Below are 15,518 nucleotides of genomic sequence, written 5' to 3' on the forward strand. Positions count from 1 at the left end.
GGGAATCGAACTCATGCAGAAGTGGCTTTAGCTTCTCAGTGCAGTGCTTTAACCCGCTGCGCCACCAGGGAGGGCCTACTTTTGCTATTTTAAAACAATTTTCTTAAAGGACAAGCACAGCAAGTCACATCCTGTGTTTAGTTTTTCTAGCTCACCAGCGCTGATTCATTCAATGTCAGTGTTTACACAATCTGTTGACACTGTGTGAGATCCTGAAGACTCAAATACTGTCAGAGACTAGAAAGGTAAATTCAAAGGGTTATGGATAAGAGGGAGCAGCTGGAGAGCAGCTATTCAAGGTTAGCAGACTATCACTTGGAAATATGGGCAAAGAATTGTCAGATATATCAACTTTTCATAGCATACTAGAATCTGGATTTTTATGTAAAATCTCCCAAATTTAAAATTTTAACACTAAAATGCAAACTTTTAAACTACTATGCAGGACAAACAAAAGCTGTCTTCATGTCAGAGACAATGTAGGCTACTGAGTTTCAAGTTCTTTTGCAGACTAACAAAGAATTATAGAGTTGGAAGAGATCTGTGAGGGCTTTTAAGTCTATTACTTTCAAAGTAAGTGTGTGTGTGTGTGTGTGTGTGTGTTGCCAAGGAATATTTCCTTTACATAAGAGTTACAAAGAAGCCAAATAAATTAAATAAATAAAAGCACAGCTGCTCTGGTTGAACAGGAAACCCTCCCTCTGAGGTACCTCTGTCTGTTCTCCCTTCCTGCTGGTGACCTCAAAGCACCTCCAGAGAGCACAGTATGAAAACAGCTGACCTAATCTAAGCTCTCAGACTACAAGTGAGGAAAAGAGAATCCAATTTTTTATTTGAAATTGTTACTGAAATCCCCAAATCTGGTCTGATTAGAATTACTCCTGATGTAATGCTACATTTACCAATACTGTAGTGACTGAAGAGAACTCAGAACTTTGGTTTACTTAGCACTAGCCATAAGCTCCACACTGTGCTTTTTCATATAACAATTCTTTTTAAAACAATCCTATGAGAAAGATGTTCTTATCCCTACCTTGAAGATGAGAAAACTGAAGCTCTACGAAGCTAAGCCCCTTTCACAGTTTCACAGGCAACTGGAATATGAACCTGAGTCCACGTTCAGTCATCTAAACCACAACAGTCATCTAAACAGGCCCAACTCCCCAGAAAATCACCCTCTCCCAAAGTACAAGATAGGCAAGGATATTAACAAGCATGAAGGGAAGAAAAGGTATCAAGTGAGGAGGGGGAATGCTCTACATGAAACAAAAGTCTTCAGTCTGAATAAATAAATGTTCACATGAGACATAATCACAGGCTATAAAATCTCAAGCTATGTTTATTGCATTCCAGAAAATACATGTACCTCCTCAAGTCGGTAATTTTGGAACAACTAATTTTAGAACAAATGATAGCACATTAAATAATGGGCAGTCAGTCCTCTAATCAGTTGAAAACAAACAGAATGAGCTTCTACCCCTAATCTTTTGAAATAAAAATGTTGATAGAAATCATTATGATCTTCTACAAGCTGTCGTGGGTATCATCCTCAGAAACCAAACCTTAAAATAGAAAGACTATTAACTTAACTCATTTGTGGTATTTCTTATGTTGTTAATTTACATGCGGAATCCCACCATTTAAGCAGTTATTTGGTACAATAAGTAATAGCTTATTCCGTGAATGGAACAAATTTCAAGCTTTCTCATCTTTTCACTTCAGTGTTCTTTCTTCCCCTTAATGACACAACTTAAAAAAAATAATATAATAGTTAATTTTTACATCATTTTGTGCCTTTTCCATCTCAGTTGTAATCCCCATGGGCTTCCCATCACCAAATTAATGACACAATTTCTTAACTCTCTTAGTAACACGGTTTTGGTCATGAAGTTCTATTTCTCAAATTTCGTTCTTGAGGAAGACTCAGGAACATATCCCAAAACTAACCACAACATAAAACATCAATAACACTTCTGGAATTTCACCTTTTAATAAAAACTAAAGTAGTCCTGCCTATTGTAGTTTTAATGTTTAGAGAAATGAAAGGTAGACTTTCTCCTTGAAGAAAATGGTCAGCCCTGGCAAAAATCCCAGGGTCGTTAATAGTAGTACCAGTAAGGATGAGGAAGAAGTCGATTAAGAAGGCAACTCATATCTTTATTCTGAAGAATAGCCAGAGCAAACAGTATGATAGACAATGAAGACCAGAAGACACGCTGTATTTTATATAGCCCTTTACTGGAAATAATGCCAGCATAATTCTGGTCATCACTCTGCTGTTGACTAGCTGTGTCATGTCTGGCAGATGATTTTCTGTCTTTGAGTCTATGAGCATCTATCAGAGTAAAACTGGAGCAACGATTTATTAATCTCATGACTCAAAAAGCTTATGAAAAGGTAACAAAGACATGAGTAGCAGAGCTGGATGCAAATCAAAACAACCACAGGTATTACAATGATGTTTCTCTTTGATAGGTAACTCCGTTTTTCACCAACATCTGCAGTAAATATTTCTTGTTTTCATCTGGCCAGCACTCAGATGTTGGAATCCCAAAGTAGGTGGGTTGTTACGGAAGCTTGGGGAAGGGTATAGAGATGTAACCTGGTAACAAATAATACATAGGAACATAGTCTAAGGCTGGCTGTGTGGAGGTTCCAGGTGTTGTGATTCTTGGGGAGAGGGTTAGGGAAAAAAGCAGAGTCAGGTTATCTGAGAAAACTGAGTAGAATAATAATCTCTACAGTTCCAAAATAAGTGCATGAGGACAAAGGCTTAGGCATGGCACAGGCACTGGCACTGGTGGCAGACTGATGTGTGACCCAATGGAGCCCTGGTCCATCTGGCTCCTCCTTGTACCTGGGACCTCACTTTCCAGCTTCTCCATGACTCCTCAAGCTATCCAAATCTGTCCATCTTCTGCTTATGCTAGTCAAAATTGGTTTCTATTGTTTGTAAGCAAGAAGACTGACCAGTCCAGCAATTATTTGAAGATTGGGCTGTAAGTGACCTTGGTGAAATGGGAGGAATCGAAGAACTGGTTTTCTGGCCTAATTGAAGTGAAAAGCAGTGACTATTCTGTTAGTCTTTAGAGAGGGAAAGCTGGTAGCGCACGATAAACATAGCAGAAAAAGTTACGTATTATCCTTAGATTTAGATCCCTACACCGTCTTAGAAAGGATGTGCTGTACGCAGTGAAGGCAAGGCTGAGTGGCTGCTGCCAGGAAAGCAGAATGGAGCATGAAGAGCACTGTGCATTTAAGGATGTGGATGAGTGCCTCAGCCACAAACCGGCATCCCTGAATTCTCAGCTTTAGATGTGGAGTGAAACACCAGATTAACAGGATGTATAGCTTAAGAAGTTGAAAACCAAATGCACAGTTTTAACCTTGCTGGTTACCAAATTATATCAGCTGAATTTGCTTCTCTTTCACGTAAGAAATCTAGTGACATTGTGATAAGGGAGCAGTTGAAACCGAAGACCTAAAGTGGGGACACAGGAAAGATTTAGAACACACACTCCAAACCTAAAGCCCGAGAACCCTCATCCTTTGTGCATGGAGGCCGGACACTCATCAATGGAAAGATTTGCTTTGTAACAAAACAATGGTATCCCTACCATTCTTCAGTGTCTCAATCTACAACCAGAATTCTGCTTCAGCCTGCCCCAAGAGAAACAGTTCAAAGTCTGCAAAAAAGACTTAGATGTTAGTTGTAACAACTTCAAATGCCTGATCTAGCAGATCTTAAAGATGTGGGAAAATAGTATGAGCCTACTGCTCACACTCTCGAGAGTACCTATTTCCACACTATTGTTGCCACTTTTCCCTTAAAACACACCTATGGCTTAATGGACAGTTTCCTCTGACCGACTGGATGATGAGGAAACAGTGCTAACCTGGTTACCACAAGCTGGCCTCAGCTAAGAGTGAACTTGTCCGGCATTCACTATATCTCAGAAAGATGGTATGAGGTCAGGAGTCACACTGATTTGGCCAGTGATATAATCAGATAGAGACCGCAAGGAACAAGAATGGGAGGCTGGTGATTAGTAGTCTGGAGAAGCGACTTCTCCAAAGTGAACTAACAATGTGAAAATAATTTTTGTTACATGTGAATGCAAACCCAAAGCTCCCTGAACAAATACAGTTTTTTAAATGTGCAGGTTAAATTATCCACTCTGTGGATGTTAATCAAGCTTTCCGCTTACTATCCGTATTTGGTTACTCTGCTCAGGAACAAAAGGACCATGAAGGCAGAAAGGTGTGCCCAGATACAATGATCACTTCCCCTCTCTGAAGCGATCTGGTTTTATTGCTAAGAAGTCAGTTTGCCAAGAGCAGAGCAGCAATCAACCCCAAGTCCTCAGCAAGATGGTTCCAGTGGGATTCCTCCCATCCAGGCTTTGTCCTAATGAAACTCCCTCTGTACCGTGCTCACAAGTAGCCCATTCTTTTCTCTGTGTCCTGGGAGTAGCTGGCAAAGTCTGAGCCTGACTTTTGCTTTTTGATTCTCTGACGGACCTGCTCGTCTTCTAGTAAATTCCTTTCTTGTTTAACCAGTCTGGGTACCCTAGCTCAGGTTGAAAGGGCATAGAAGAAAAAAGAAAATTCATCAAAATACAAAGAAAGAAGGCTCCTTTTTTAAAGTTAAAAGAATAAAAGAGCTATACAGAGAAAATGAAAAAATACTAAAATATTAATATAGGTCTAAAGGTATTTTTTGGATGGGGGGGGAAGTAATTTAAGAATAAAAGCCTCCACAAAAAACTAAAAGTAAAATGACAGAAACATGTTGTCTTACATTTCTTCTATCAGAATACGAACTCCTTAAAGGCACAGGGGTCTGTTTGGTTCATTACTATAAGTCTAGTCCCTCAATATGCCTTAAATATTTGTTTATTTAGGCACTCAGATATTTATTCCATGAATAAACACTAGCTGGTCTTAATGAGATATATCTGGAAAGGACTAGCTAGTTCAGAACTATAAAGACACAGTAATTGAAGAAAATATAATATGGGTCCCAAGGTAAGATCCTGAAGAGAAAATACTAGCTATAATTTTAAGAGAAAGAAATCAAAATAAGAAAGATTTGCTTTTTAAAAAACATATGTAAATCTGGGCCCTCCCTGGTGGTGCAATAGGTTAAAGCACCACATTATGAAGCTCTCTGAAGCCACTGCAGTGTGAGTGTGATCCCCGCCAGGGAGCTGACCCACATGGCGCGGCAGACCTCTCCTGACCTGCCCGCTGCTCCCCTCAGAGTGTTATTTCAGTTTATCATCCTGTTCTATTACCCACTCTGTCTCTGGTGAATCTTTTCACCCATCAAATTTCTGGCCTGTACCCCAGTTCTATAAGCATAAATAAATAAACCTTTTAAAAACATGTATGTGTATATATATATATACCTATACATACACACACACACACACATAACCACATCTAACCACAGAAGAGTGGTTCTGTAGCAATATCTTGGCCATGCTTGTCCCCTATAATTTTAAAGACACAGGATATACGATCCTGTCACTGCCTCAGAACCCCACTGTTACATGGAGTTAGCAACATTACCAGTGGGCAAAGCCAGTAACAACACAGCATCTGATTCGCTGCTCAGGATTTGTGCTCGCGAAGTAATATAAGCTTTATTTATTACTTTAAAGTGGCACCAAAAATCAAGTCAACTTCTAGTGATGGGAAAGAAAATTAAGAAATGACTGAAAAAAAGAAAAGTGATGTGTCTGAGCTACAGTCACTACAGACCTCATGGGGAGTTTAGTAAATATTTACACTTCACAGAGCAAGTACTTTCAAGAGCAAATAAAGAATCTCAAATAAATTCTCTGAGAATGTCAATGAATGTGGAAGAATATCAACACATTTTGCCTTAGAAAGGAAAAGAACTTGCACAGGGCAAAGTCAGCAGGCTGCAGAGAGTTGCTGAGAAGGGCTCATGGGTCAACCCAGCCCACTGGTACCTTGCGGCGCCCTCCCAACTCCACTGGACCCTATGCCCACGTGACCCTAGGATGTCCAACCGAGCTGGCATTTCCTTATTTTTTCAGTTCTTGACTTTCGCACAAGCAAATTATACCTAACAGAGATAACGAATTTAAAGAATGCCTGTTACCCCATCTGGAATTAACAGATGCCCATACATTCTTTGTTCCTGCCATTTGCATGTAACTCTCTTGTTTTTCTGTAGGAAAAAAACAGACCTCCCTATGTTAAAAGCAAACCCTACCTGGAGTAGAGGTGTCAAAAAAGCAGTTGGATGGAACCCCTTTCTGACCAGTCTCTTCTCCACAGCTTGAATCCTCACCTTATCTAATAAACTCTTTATCAATTATCACTGAGACTTTAACACGGGCTACTGTGTAATAAAGTGGTACAAACCATGTCACTTATTTTCATGAACGTGACTAATCCCAGCTTCTTTAGCAATGGAATCTAGATCAGCTTCTTTAGCAATGGAATCTAGAATCTAGAATCCAAGAGTAGAACAAAAAGTAGAAATTTACAATATTTCCAAAATGGAAAGTTTATGAAGTATTTCTTAGCAGACAGTATTACAATTTTTTAAAAAGTTTTTATTTATTTATGCATATAAGAACTGGGGTACAGGCCTGAGATGCAGGGGGTGAGAGGGTGCACCAGAGACAGAGTGGGGAGCAGAACAGGCAGATTGACTGAAATACACAGCTGAGGGGAGTATTAGGTGAGACAGGAAAGGTCTGCTGCACCATGTGGGTCAGGACCCTACCTGGGTATCGAACCTGTGCTGCAGAGGCTGGGAAAAGCCCCATAGTGCTATGCTTTAACCTGCTGCACCCACAGGCAAGGCCCAGCATGACAAATTTTAACTCACTTTTTCGAAAGCATTTTCCTTTGAAAGTTAAACTAACTTTGAAAATTAAAATACAAAGTAACCAACTATCATGACTTATTAATCAAAACCACAATGAGAAACCCCCTCAGACCAGTGAGAATGGCCCATGTTAAAAACAAAAAAAAAAAACTGGCAACGACAAATGCTGGCCAGGAAGTGGAGACAAAGGAACCCTCTTACTGTTAGGAATGCAAACTAGTCCAGCCATTATGAACGGTCCTACAAGTGTGGAGGGTCCTCAAAACACTAAAAATGGATCTAACATGTGACCCAGTGATTCACTCCTAGGAATTTACCCAAAGGATACAAAAACACTAATTCAAAAGAAACTCTGTATTCCTATCTACTGATCTTTACTGCAGCACAATTCCCAATATCCAAGATAAGGAAACAACCTAAATATCCCTGAACAGATGAATGGACTAAGAATGTGGTATATGTACACAGGAGAATACTACTTTGCAGTTAAAAAAGATTAACTATGCCAGTTGTGGTAATATGGATAAAGCTGGAAGGGATTATGCTAAGCAAAGTAGGTTGGAATGAGAAAGAGAAATAATGATGCTTTCACTTATAGATGGAATATCTGAAACTGAACAAAGGCTCCAGAAAAAGACAAAACTTGCAAACTGACCATAGATCAAGCACACAACAGGGAAGGTGGAGAGAGAGGGGTCACTACAGGGAAGGGAAGGGCACAGGAACTACAGTGAGGGGTGCCGGTGCTGGGGTGGTGGGAGTGAGCCCCCGGGAAGGGTAGGGTTAAGCAGGCAGATTCAGGGGCAGTAGAGGCAGGGGCTGGGGAGAGTACAAGAGGCCTCTGAGATAAGGGCAGTAAATTCTAGGAGTTGCTAGCCACAACATACTGCAGAGATGAAGTCAGAAATGAACAAGGTCAATAAAACTTGAGAGAATAAGACCCTGGACAGGGGAGATAAAAGAGAAACTCTAAGAGCTGGGGAAATGGGCACATGCTCCCGGAGGAATGAGACCGGTGGGACAGAGCCAGTCACCAACTAGGATGATGAGACTGTAGAATAGGAAAAATAAAGCTTAAATATCCCCTAGACCTGGACCCATAATGGCTTCTTCACTCTCTCAGGTACAACACACATCGGAGTCCTTGCTTTCTTTCTTTACATAAACTGTTCTTGGGCCCTCCCTGGTGGCACAGCAGGTTAAAGCACAGCACTGGGAAGCTAAAGCCACTTCTGCATGAGTTCAATCCCCGCCTGCCCCGGAGGTGACCACATGGCGTGGCAGACCTCTCCTGACCCGCCCGCTGCTCCCCTCAGCAGTGTACGTTGTCGATCGCCTATTCTGCTCCCCACTCTGTCTCTGGTGAAACCTCTCACCACCCCTGCACCTCTGGCCTGTACCCCAGTTCTATATGCATAATAAATAAATCTTTAAAAAAAATAAACTGTTCTTTAACTTCTTAAACAAAGTTTACTTCTCTGTTTACTTATCTAAAAAATCTGCAGGTTTCTTTTTACTTCAGAGGACTAGAACCTGTGGTGGCTTAAGGGCCAAATTCCTGGTTTTTCACAGCTAAACCAAGGTGAAAAGTAGCCGCAGCAGTAACAACACACACCAGCTTCAGAACTATGGGGCCTACACCTGACAGGTGAACTCAAATAGTGTACAAAAATGGACAATGATGTAGAAAATAAATTAATTAAAAAACAACAACAACAGAGTGACTGGTTGTCTTTACAAAAGAATCTATCCAATGAAGAGTTAATTTTTAAAAAATAATATAATAGCTTATTTTTACATCATTTTGTGCCTTTTTCCATCTCAGTTGTAATCCCCATGGGAGAGTTAATTAATTTTTAACTTTAACATTTATAACCTGAGAAACTATAATTCTGGGCCTGAGGATGATTCTGGTAACTGTCCTTCCTGGTATAGAGTGGGGGGAGGTAGCAAGTACAGAGACCTATGGCAGCAACATGGGGAAGTCACATTCAAAGCACATGCAATAAACATGAATGCGTGCATATATAATAAATACACAGACGAGGGAAAAGGCTTCATTATCTACACAACACATTCTCTAGGAAAAGACATAATCGTGCTAGAACAGTCTTCCCATGGTCTCAGAAAATCATGTCGCTTTATGGATAAGCTCAGTTGAAGGCAGAACTAATAATATCCCTGACCGTGGAAGACCAAATAATGGCCCTGTAAAGAACCTTGTGCCTGTCAGCAGAGCCTCCCCAAGGCAACTATAGTCTTCTGTTCACACAGAGGTCTCACCCTGGTTCTGCTAACTCAGGAAGTCAAGTTACTCTCCCTCCCAGTACAACACAACATTACAAAGGAAAGTGCTGTGGTTTCTACTTAAAAAACAATAGTAGCCACTATATACACAACTGTCCTGGAACACTTTCCAGTGTCCACTTCATTTTAAGTAAAGTGGTCAGTCATACTAAATATTTTCTTTCTGAGTGTGAGAATGTAAGAATAGAGACTAAGAAAGTGCCATTTCTGAAAGCAGAAAAACAATAATGTTTAAAAACCACTGCCCAATAGAAACAGGTTTTTGGTTTAACAGTTTATCTTCATTCCTTCATTTTTAGTTGAATAGAGATATTTTAATAGTCCACACTAACAGGTGGAAAGGAAAGGGTTTGGGGCACTTCCCTTTACACTGTTGAAATGTGGAAGGACCACATGACCACATGCTGTTCCAAACAATGCCTGACTTTGCTTTTGCCTAACTTCAATGAAGGCAACTCAAAAAGAAAATACAATGTTGCTGTTTCCATTTTCCCTAGATCAGTCTCAGTTCTCTCTGGATGAAATCACTCCCTCAAAGGGCATTAACCTCACAGTTTGAGAAACAATGCTCTACATATGAAACACAGAGCAACACAATGGAAAACCAAGCAGCCATTTTGTTTTTCCTCATGGGAGAGTGAGACTACATCCTTTTCATTACAATGACAAGTTAGTATGCAGATTTGTAAAATAAGTCTGTGATACAAATAATTTCAGCATCCAGTTACAAAATAAGGAAATGGATATAGTCTACAGTCGTGTATTTTTATGTTGCCTGTGGCTGCTGTCTTACTACAACTGTAGCACTGAAGAGCTGTAACGGAGACTAGATAGTTTGCAAAGCCAAACTATTATTTGACACTTTACAGAAAAAGTTTGCATCCCCAGCTAAACCCAGTGGATCTCAACTTAAAACATTCGCAAGAAACACCCAGACAGCTTGCTAAACCTGTTTCTTGGGCTCTCTGTTCACAGATCATGATTCAGTAGGTTGGTATGGGGTCCATGAACTTGCATTTCTAAGAAGCTGTGAGGTTCTCCATCGACTAAGCTTTGGGAATCACTGCTCTAAACCTGTCACGTAATCACAGATGATGAACAACCACAAATGCCATAGAGTCTATTAAATAGGATAGGCCATCATACAAAGTGAAAGCTAAGGAGTGAGGCAGTTCTTAACTTGTATGAAATTCTTGGTAGCAAATAAGGCACAATTGGTTGCCATAATCTATCAGATAATTCTTCACACCCCATCCTAATATTAATTCACAGTGAATATTAAAATTCAAGAGGGATCAGATGGAAACAAAGGCAGTTGATTTCATGGTGTTAAAACCCAATCGGTTCCCCAGAGAAACTATTAAGACATTTTTTGAAAAGTAAAATCCACTATATATGCAGGTATAATATAGTATTTAGCTGGACTGTAAACGTAGGCATTAAAGTAAAATGTTTGAAAAAGTCTGGCACAGATAGTTTATAATAACAAGGCCCAATCAAAAGATGAATTCCCACTACTCAGCACTTAAAAAGATGAAATTTTCCTGGGGGAAAAAAGGATGGATCTTGAGGTGACTATAAGAAAGGTAAGTCAGAAAGCGAAAGCCAACTACTGGCTGGTTTCACTCAGGTGAGAGAAGTGGAATATAAACAATGAGAGAAAACAAACTGGCAAGACATAAGGAAAGTAACCTGAGATTGTGAAATACATTGTGGGGGGGGGGGGCGGGAAGAAAAGGATGGGGGAATAAGGTTGCATATCAGTGGCTTTGGTGGAGGGAAGTGTGGGCACACACACATGTGAGGTGTGAAGCTGTATCCCCAAATTTTATAATTAAGTAAACAAATGGCAAATTAATCTAATTTGATTAAAAATGAGTTCGATTTGAAAAAGAGATGACTTCTTTTACCTCATATAAAGAGTATAAAATTGTTTAAATTCTAAGAACGTGTCAAGCTAACATGCAAAATAACATAGAAGATATCAATGAATATTATTTCACTGAACAAGGCTCAGGCAGAACAAAAGTGGATGATATATAAATGACTTGAAAATATCAGAATGCTTTTCACTTGGACACTGCCAAAGGTACAGGTGGAAGATAAGGATAGGAAGGAAAATTCTCTTTGCCGATTGAGTAGGAGACACAACCTTTTTCTTTGTCCAGCATTTACTAAGCATCAACCATGCACCTAGGTATCAGGAGTAGAAATGAAAAAAAAAAAAAAAATTCCTACTCTTAACAAGATCACAGTTTAGTAAGAGCCATGTAAATAGTAGCCAGACAGCATGATGAGCGTTAGAAGAGTCATATACATTAAGCAATCTCAGAGTGTGAAAAATGAGTAGTTTAATATGCTTGAGAGAAAGGTGAGAGTAAGTTTTATTAAGTATTGTTGTTGCTTTCGTAAGACCTGAAAAAACGAGATGAAGCAGGGTAAGTGGAGAACCCACGAGGCAGTGGATACAAGTGCAGAGACATGGCCGTAGGAGAGTAAGGATTTGTGTCCCACACAAAGGTTGATGTGACTGACTCCAAGAGAGTAGCATGAGAAGGGACAAGCTCAGAAGCAAGGCAGGAAGGCAGAATTCCTAACCAGCTCTGGGTGCCACCCTAGAGTTTGGTCTTTATTTATTTATTTATTTTCAGTTTTAGAGTCCAGATTAACAGAGAAGACTGTCAGGTTAGAGTGTTCAGATCCTTGCAGGAATCATAATCTCTATCTTCTCTGGGCTTCAGCTTCTTACCCTCTGTAAAGAAGGGCTCAGGAACACTCTACCTGGGCTCTACACAGAAGTACTGTTCCGTATCACTGGAGGCCACTGGAGGCCTTGGTAATCCTACTCATTTTAGCCACTTAAAATTTTTAAAATATTTAGGTGACTCCCAGGCCCCTGCTGGGGGGCTAGGGATCTCACCTGCCAGGGAGCACAATAAAGCCTCCCCCTTTCTTAAAAAGAAACTTAAAAAAAATATATTTCTCCTATTTTGAGAGGAGATCAATGGCACAAACGAGGTTAAAAAGTGTTCTGCATGATATTCAGAATCACTTATAAACTCTCAAATTACAGGATCCGGGCCATTTAATATAGGAGCTAAAGGAGAGTGCTGCTGGTTGAGGACAAGTAAGGATGGAGCAACAGGAAAAAACATGGAGCAAAAAAAAGTTATATATAGGAATTGAAAGTCTGACTCAGGTTGGTATTGTTTTGCTTTTATATTTCCCTTTCTTTTTTTGTAGACTAAAGTTAATGCTAGCATTAAATGGATGCTTGATGGCATTCTTTTTTTTACCACACTAAAGTATAATTTTTGAATAAAAATTAGTAAAGACTGAAAAAGTTTAGCATAATGGGAACATTATATAATAGACTGGTCATGCTAGTTACCAACTGAAAGGAAAAAATCAGAAATATCTTGGTAAATGTTCAGACACAAACTACCTGGGAGAGGTGTTAGGTAAAGAAGAAACTTTTTATTTTTCATCAACAAGAAATGCTTTTAAAAAGACAGTTGGTACAAAAACTAGTTTGTACCTTACAATTATGAGCATTTGATAACAGACATCTATTTTCATATGATATTCATCAGGGACCAGAGTCAAAATGATCTAAATTTATAAGGTCAGTTAGCATTCAAACTTAAAATTTATGTAACGATACACAGAGAACCCAGTTTTTTTAAAAAATTTAATCAAATCAAAAAATTTTTATCAGAGAAAATGAGTACTATAAATACTACTTGAAGGTAAAACCATTACATGCTTTATTTTAGATCACCATCAATGAAAGTCTTGCTGCATCATTTTTTGGGAAAAATTTTCAAACTGATATCTTATACTGATTTGGAAAACCAGTGAAATAATATATAACTTGTAAAACCCTTTAAAGTATTTGGTATTTATCTAGTATCTACTTAAAAGCAGGCCTGTTTTAGACATGAGTCTTCAGTGAGGTAGTGGGTAACTGTTTTGCATGGAAGCCAGCAAAATCAAAGCTAGCTGGTTTTTAAAGTGGTGTCTATGTTAAAATTGGAGGGGTCTTCTCTATTCACAAAAATCTGGGGAGAAGTTTTTAATCATCCCTGGGCAAGTGCAGTTTGTAGGAGACTTTCCCACCTAACAGCTGTATACAGAATAGGTGACACTTTCTTCTCACACCTCCCTAGCAATCTGCCTATCTCTAAGCCACAGGCAGGTAACCAAAACACCTAAGGCAATCTTTAATGCCATTGTGCTCTTCTACATAAAAGGTAATTTCATTTTTACATGGAGTACTTCAGTGGTATACCTTTTTTTTTTTTTTTAAGATTTACTTATTTATTCATACAGAACTGGGGTACAGGCCGGAGATGCGGAGGGTGAGAGGATTCACCAGGGACAGACTGGGGAGCAGAACAGGCAGATCTACAAAGTACACTGCTGAGGGGAGCAGCAGGTGGGTCAGGAGAGGTCTGCCGCGCCATGTGATCACCTCCTGGGCAGGAGGGGATCGAACTCATGCGGAAGTGGCTTTAGTTTCTCAGTGCTGCGCATTAACCTGCTGCGCCACCAGGGAGGGCCCCTAAGTGGTATACTTTTATTAAAAAAAAGTTACTTCCTAGTAAAACAGTATCTATAGTCCCCCAACCCTCTAATATTTGTCTTATTTCAGAAAACTATGCAAAGAGAACAATACAACTATTTATGAAACTATAAATAGTTACTTTTAGTCCAGTTCATGTATATGCTCAAAGAATTAAGAAAAATTCAGAATTTGCATTTCGAGAGGAACAATCAATCAACTCAGGAAAGCAATGTATTTTCCAAGTGCAAGAAATTTTGAAGTCATTCATAACTACATACAGTGCAAACCCTAAGTAAACCCATCAAACAGGGCTATAATTGTAAACAAAACATGTTAGTGTGTGTATGTGTGTGGGGGGGTAATTTTCAAAAGGATTTACTGAAAATATGAATTGTACACAACTGGAAGAAATCCTTGTTAAATAAATAAAAGGTCATATTTAGTATATTCCAGAAGACAGCATGAACTGTTTGTCTGTAAAGGTGCGAAGACCACTCACCTCCATTTCCACAGCAGCAGTATTCTGGTCATAATGACCCATCAGATTAGGGAAAAATGTCATGTTGTAGGTCATTTTCATACATCTGGGAACAGTAATTGGTTCACAGGTGAAGAGACTGTGCCCTCTTATGAGTGGTAGAAAAAAACATGTCCCCCAAAAGATAAACATTTCCATTTTCCTCAAATTCCTGCTTTTACCACATGGCTTGAGTTAATGGCTCTTTTCATTCTCAGATTTCCATCCAAAGATAAAATGTTCAAATTCCTCACTCCATTATTTTACCATTTTGACGGAAGCTCTTTTCCTGAAAATGAGTCCTGGGTCAATGACTGTAAAAACAACCAAAAAAGTGTATCAGCATTTTTTTTTTTTTTTGTCAAAAACTTCAGTGTGGACGTCAAAGTGCAGAGGGAGGATTTTCACTCTAGGTTATTTGCCCGGGAAAAACCATGGGAAATTATGGGATACTCTTCCACCTGCCTTAACATAGATCTCATTTGCTGAAGAAGCCTCATTTCTAGGGAATTGATGAAACAAGGTGTGGGCTGCGTGGAACACGGGGTTAAAGGAGGAGAGGATGAGTGAGCTGGAGGGGGAAGGGTTATGCTCAAGGGTTAGGAGTAAGCTCACACCTGATCTTAGCCAAAAGACGATAAGAGTAAAAAGGGTTCCTAGGGTTGTCAAATCAATGGTTCCCTGCTGGATACCTTATTACCCACAAGAAAACTCAGTCCCAGAGAAATTCTCTCAGTCCCAGCGCCTAACGAGTTTTTAAACTCTATAACGATTCTAAAGAGCAAGTTTTGTGGCAGTCTTCCAGGAATGGACTTTTTCTGTTTTCCCAAAGGCCAGCTGGAGGAAGACGTCTAAGATTGATCCTGCGGAGCAGCGAACCAAGTCCTCACGGGCTAGGGAATGAAATGACCCCACCGAGAGGGAAAATGAGCAGAGCGGCCCCGGGAGAGCCCCCGAGACGCTGGGGCAGGCAGGCGGGGGGCTCTGAGTCACCAGTAGCCGCGCCCCACGCAACCACACCGTGCCCAGGCTTCCAGCCGCGGGCTGGGCAGTTCGCCCCGCAGCCAGGCACCTGCCCCAGGCCTGCGGTCGCTGCAGCTGCGCCCCGGCCCGCGCCCGCGGCGTCGCCTTTCCGGAGCTGGCGCCAACTTCGCGGAAACTTTGGCCCAGCGGACGGTCCCGCCGCCGCCGCCCCGCACCTGCGGCCCCCCTGCACCCAGTGACTCTCGCCCTGCGCCCCCAAGATCCCCCCAGCC

General features: G+C 40.4%; 1 protein-coding gene across 2 annotated transcripts in view; it reads right to left on the reverse strand.

The window, feature by feature from the left end:
* The window catches only part of FZD6 (frizzled class receptor 6), a 25,953-nt gene extending 11,369 nt beyond the window's left edge, over positions 1–14,584 (reverse strand). Inside the window, exons 1-2 of one of the 2 annotated variants that reach the window (XM_004679677.2) lie at positions 14,445–14,576; positions 14,245–14,329 (exon numbers count right to left, since the gene is read on the reverse strand). In XM_004679677.2, the coding sequence (XP_004679734.1) occupies positions 14,245–14,325 (81 nt within the window). In that variant the 5' untranslated portion in view covers positions 14,326–14,329; positions 14,445–14,576. Of the gene's footprint in view, positions 1–14,244 lie in introns of both variants that reach the window. The other variant, XM_004679676.2, reaches the window with a different exon arrangement.
* Positions 14,585–15,518: the final 934 nt, after the last annotated feature.

Source organism: Condylura cristata, unplaced genomic scaffold (assembly GCF_000260355.1).
Source record: "Condylura cristata isolate star-nosed mole 26May11 unplaced genomic scaffold, ConCri1.0 scaffold00009, whole genome shotgun sequence".
NCBI lineage: Eukaryota > Metazoa > Chordata > Mammalia > Eulipotyphla > Talpidae > Condylura > Condylura cristata.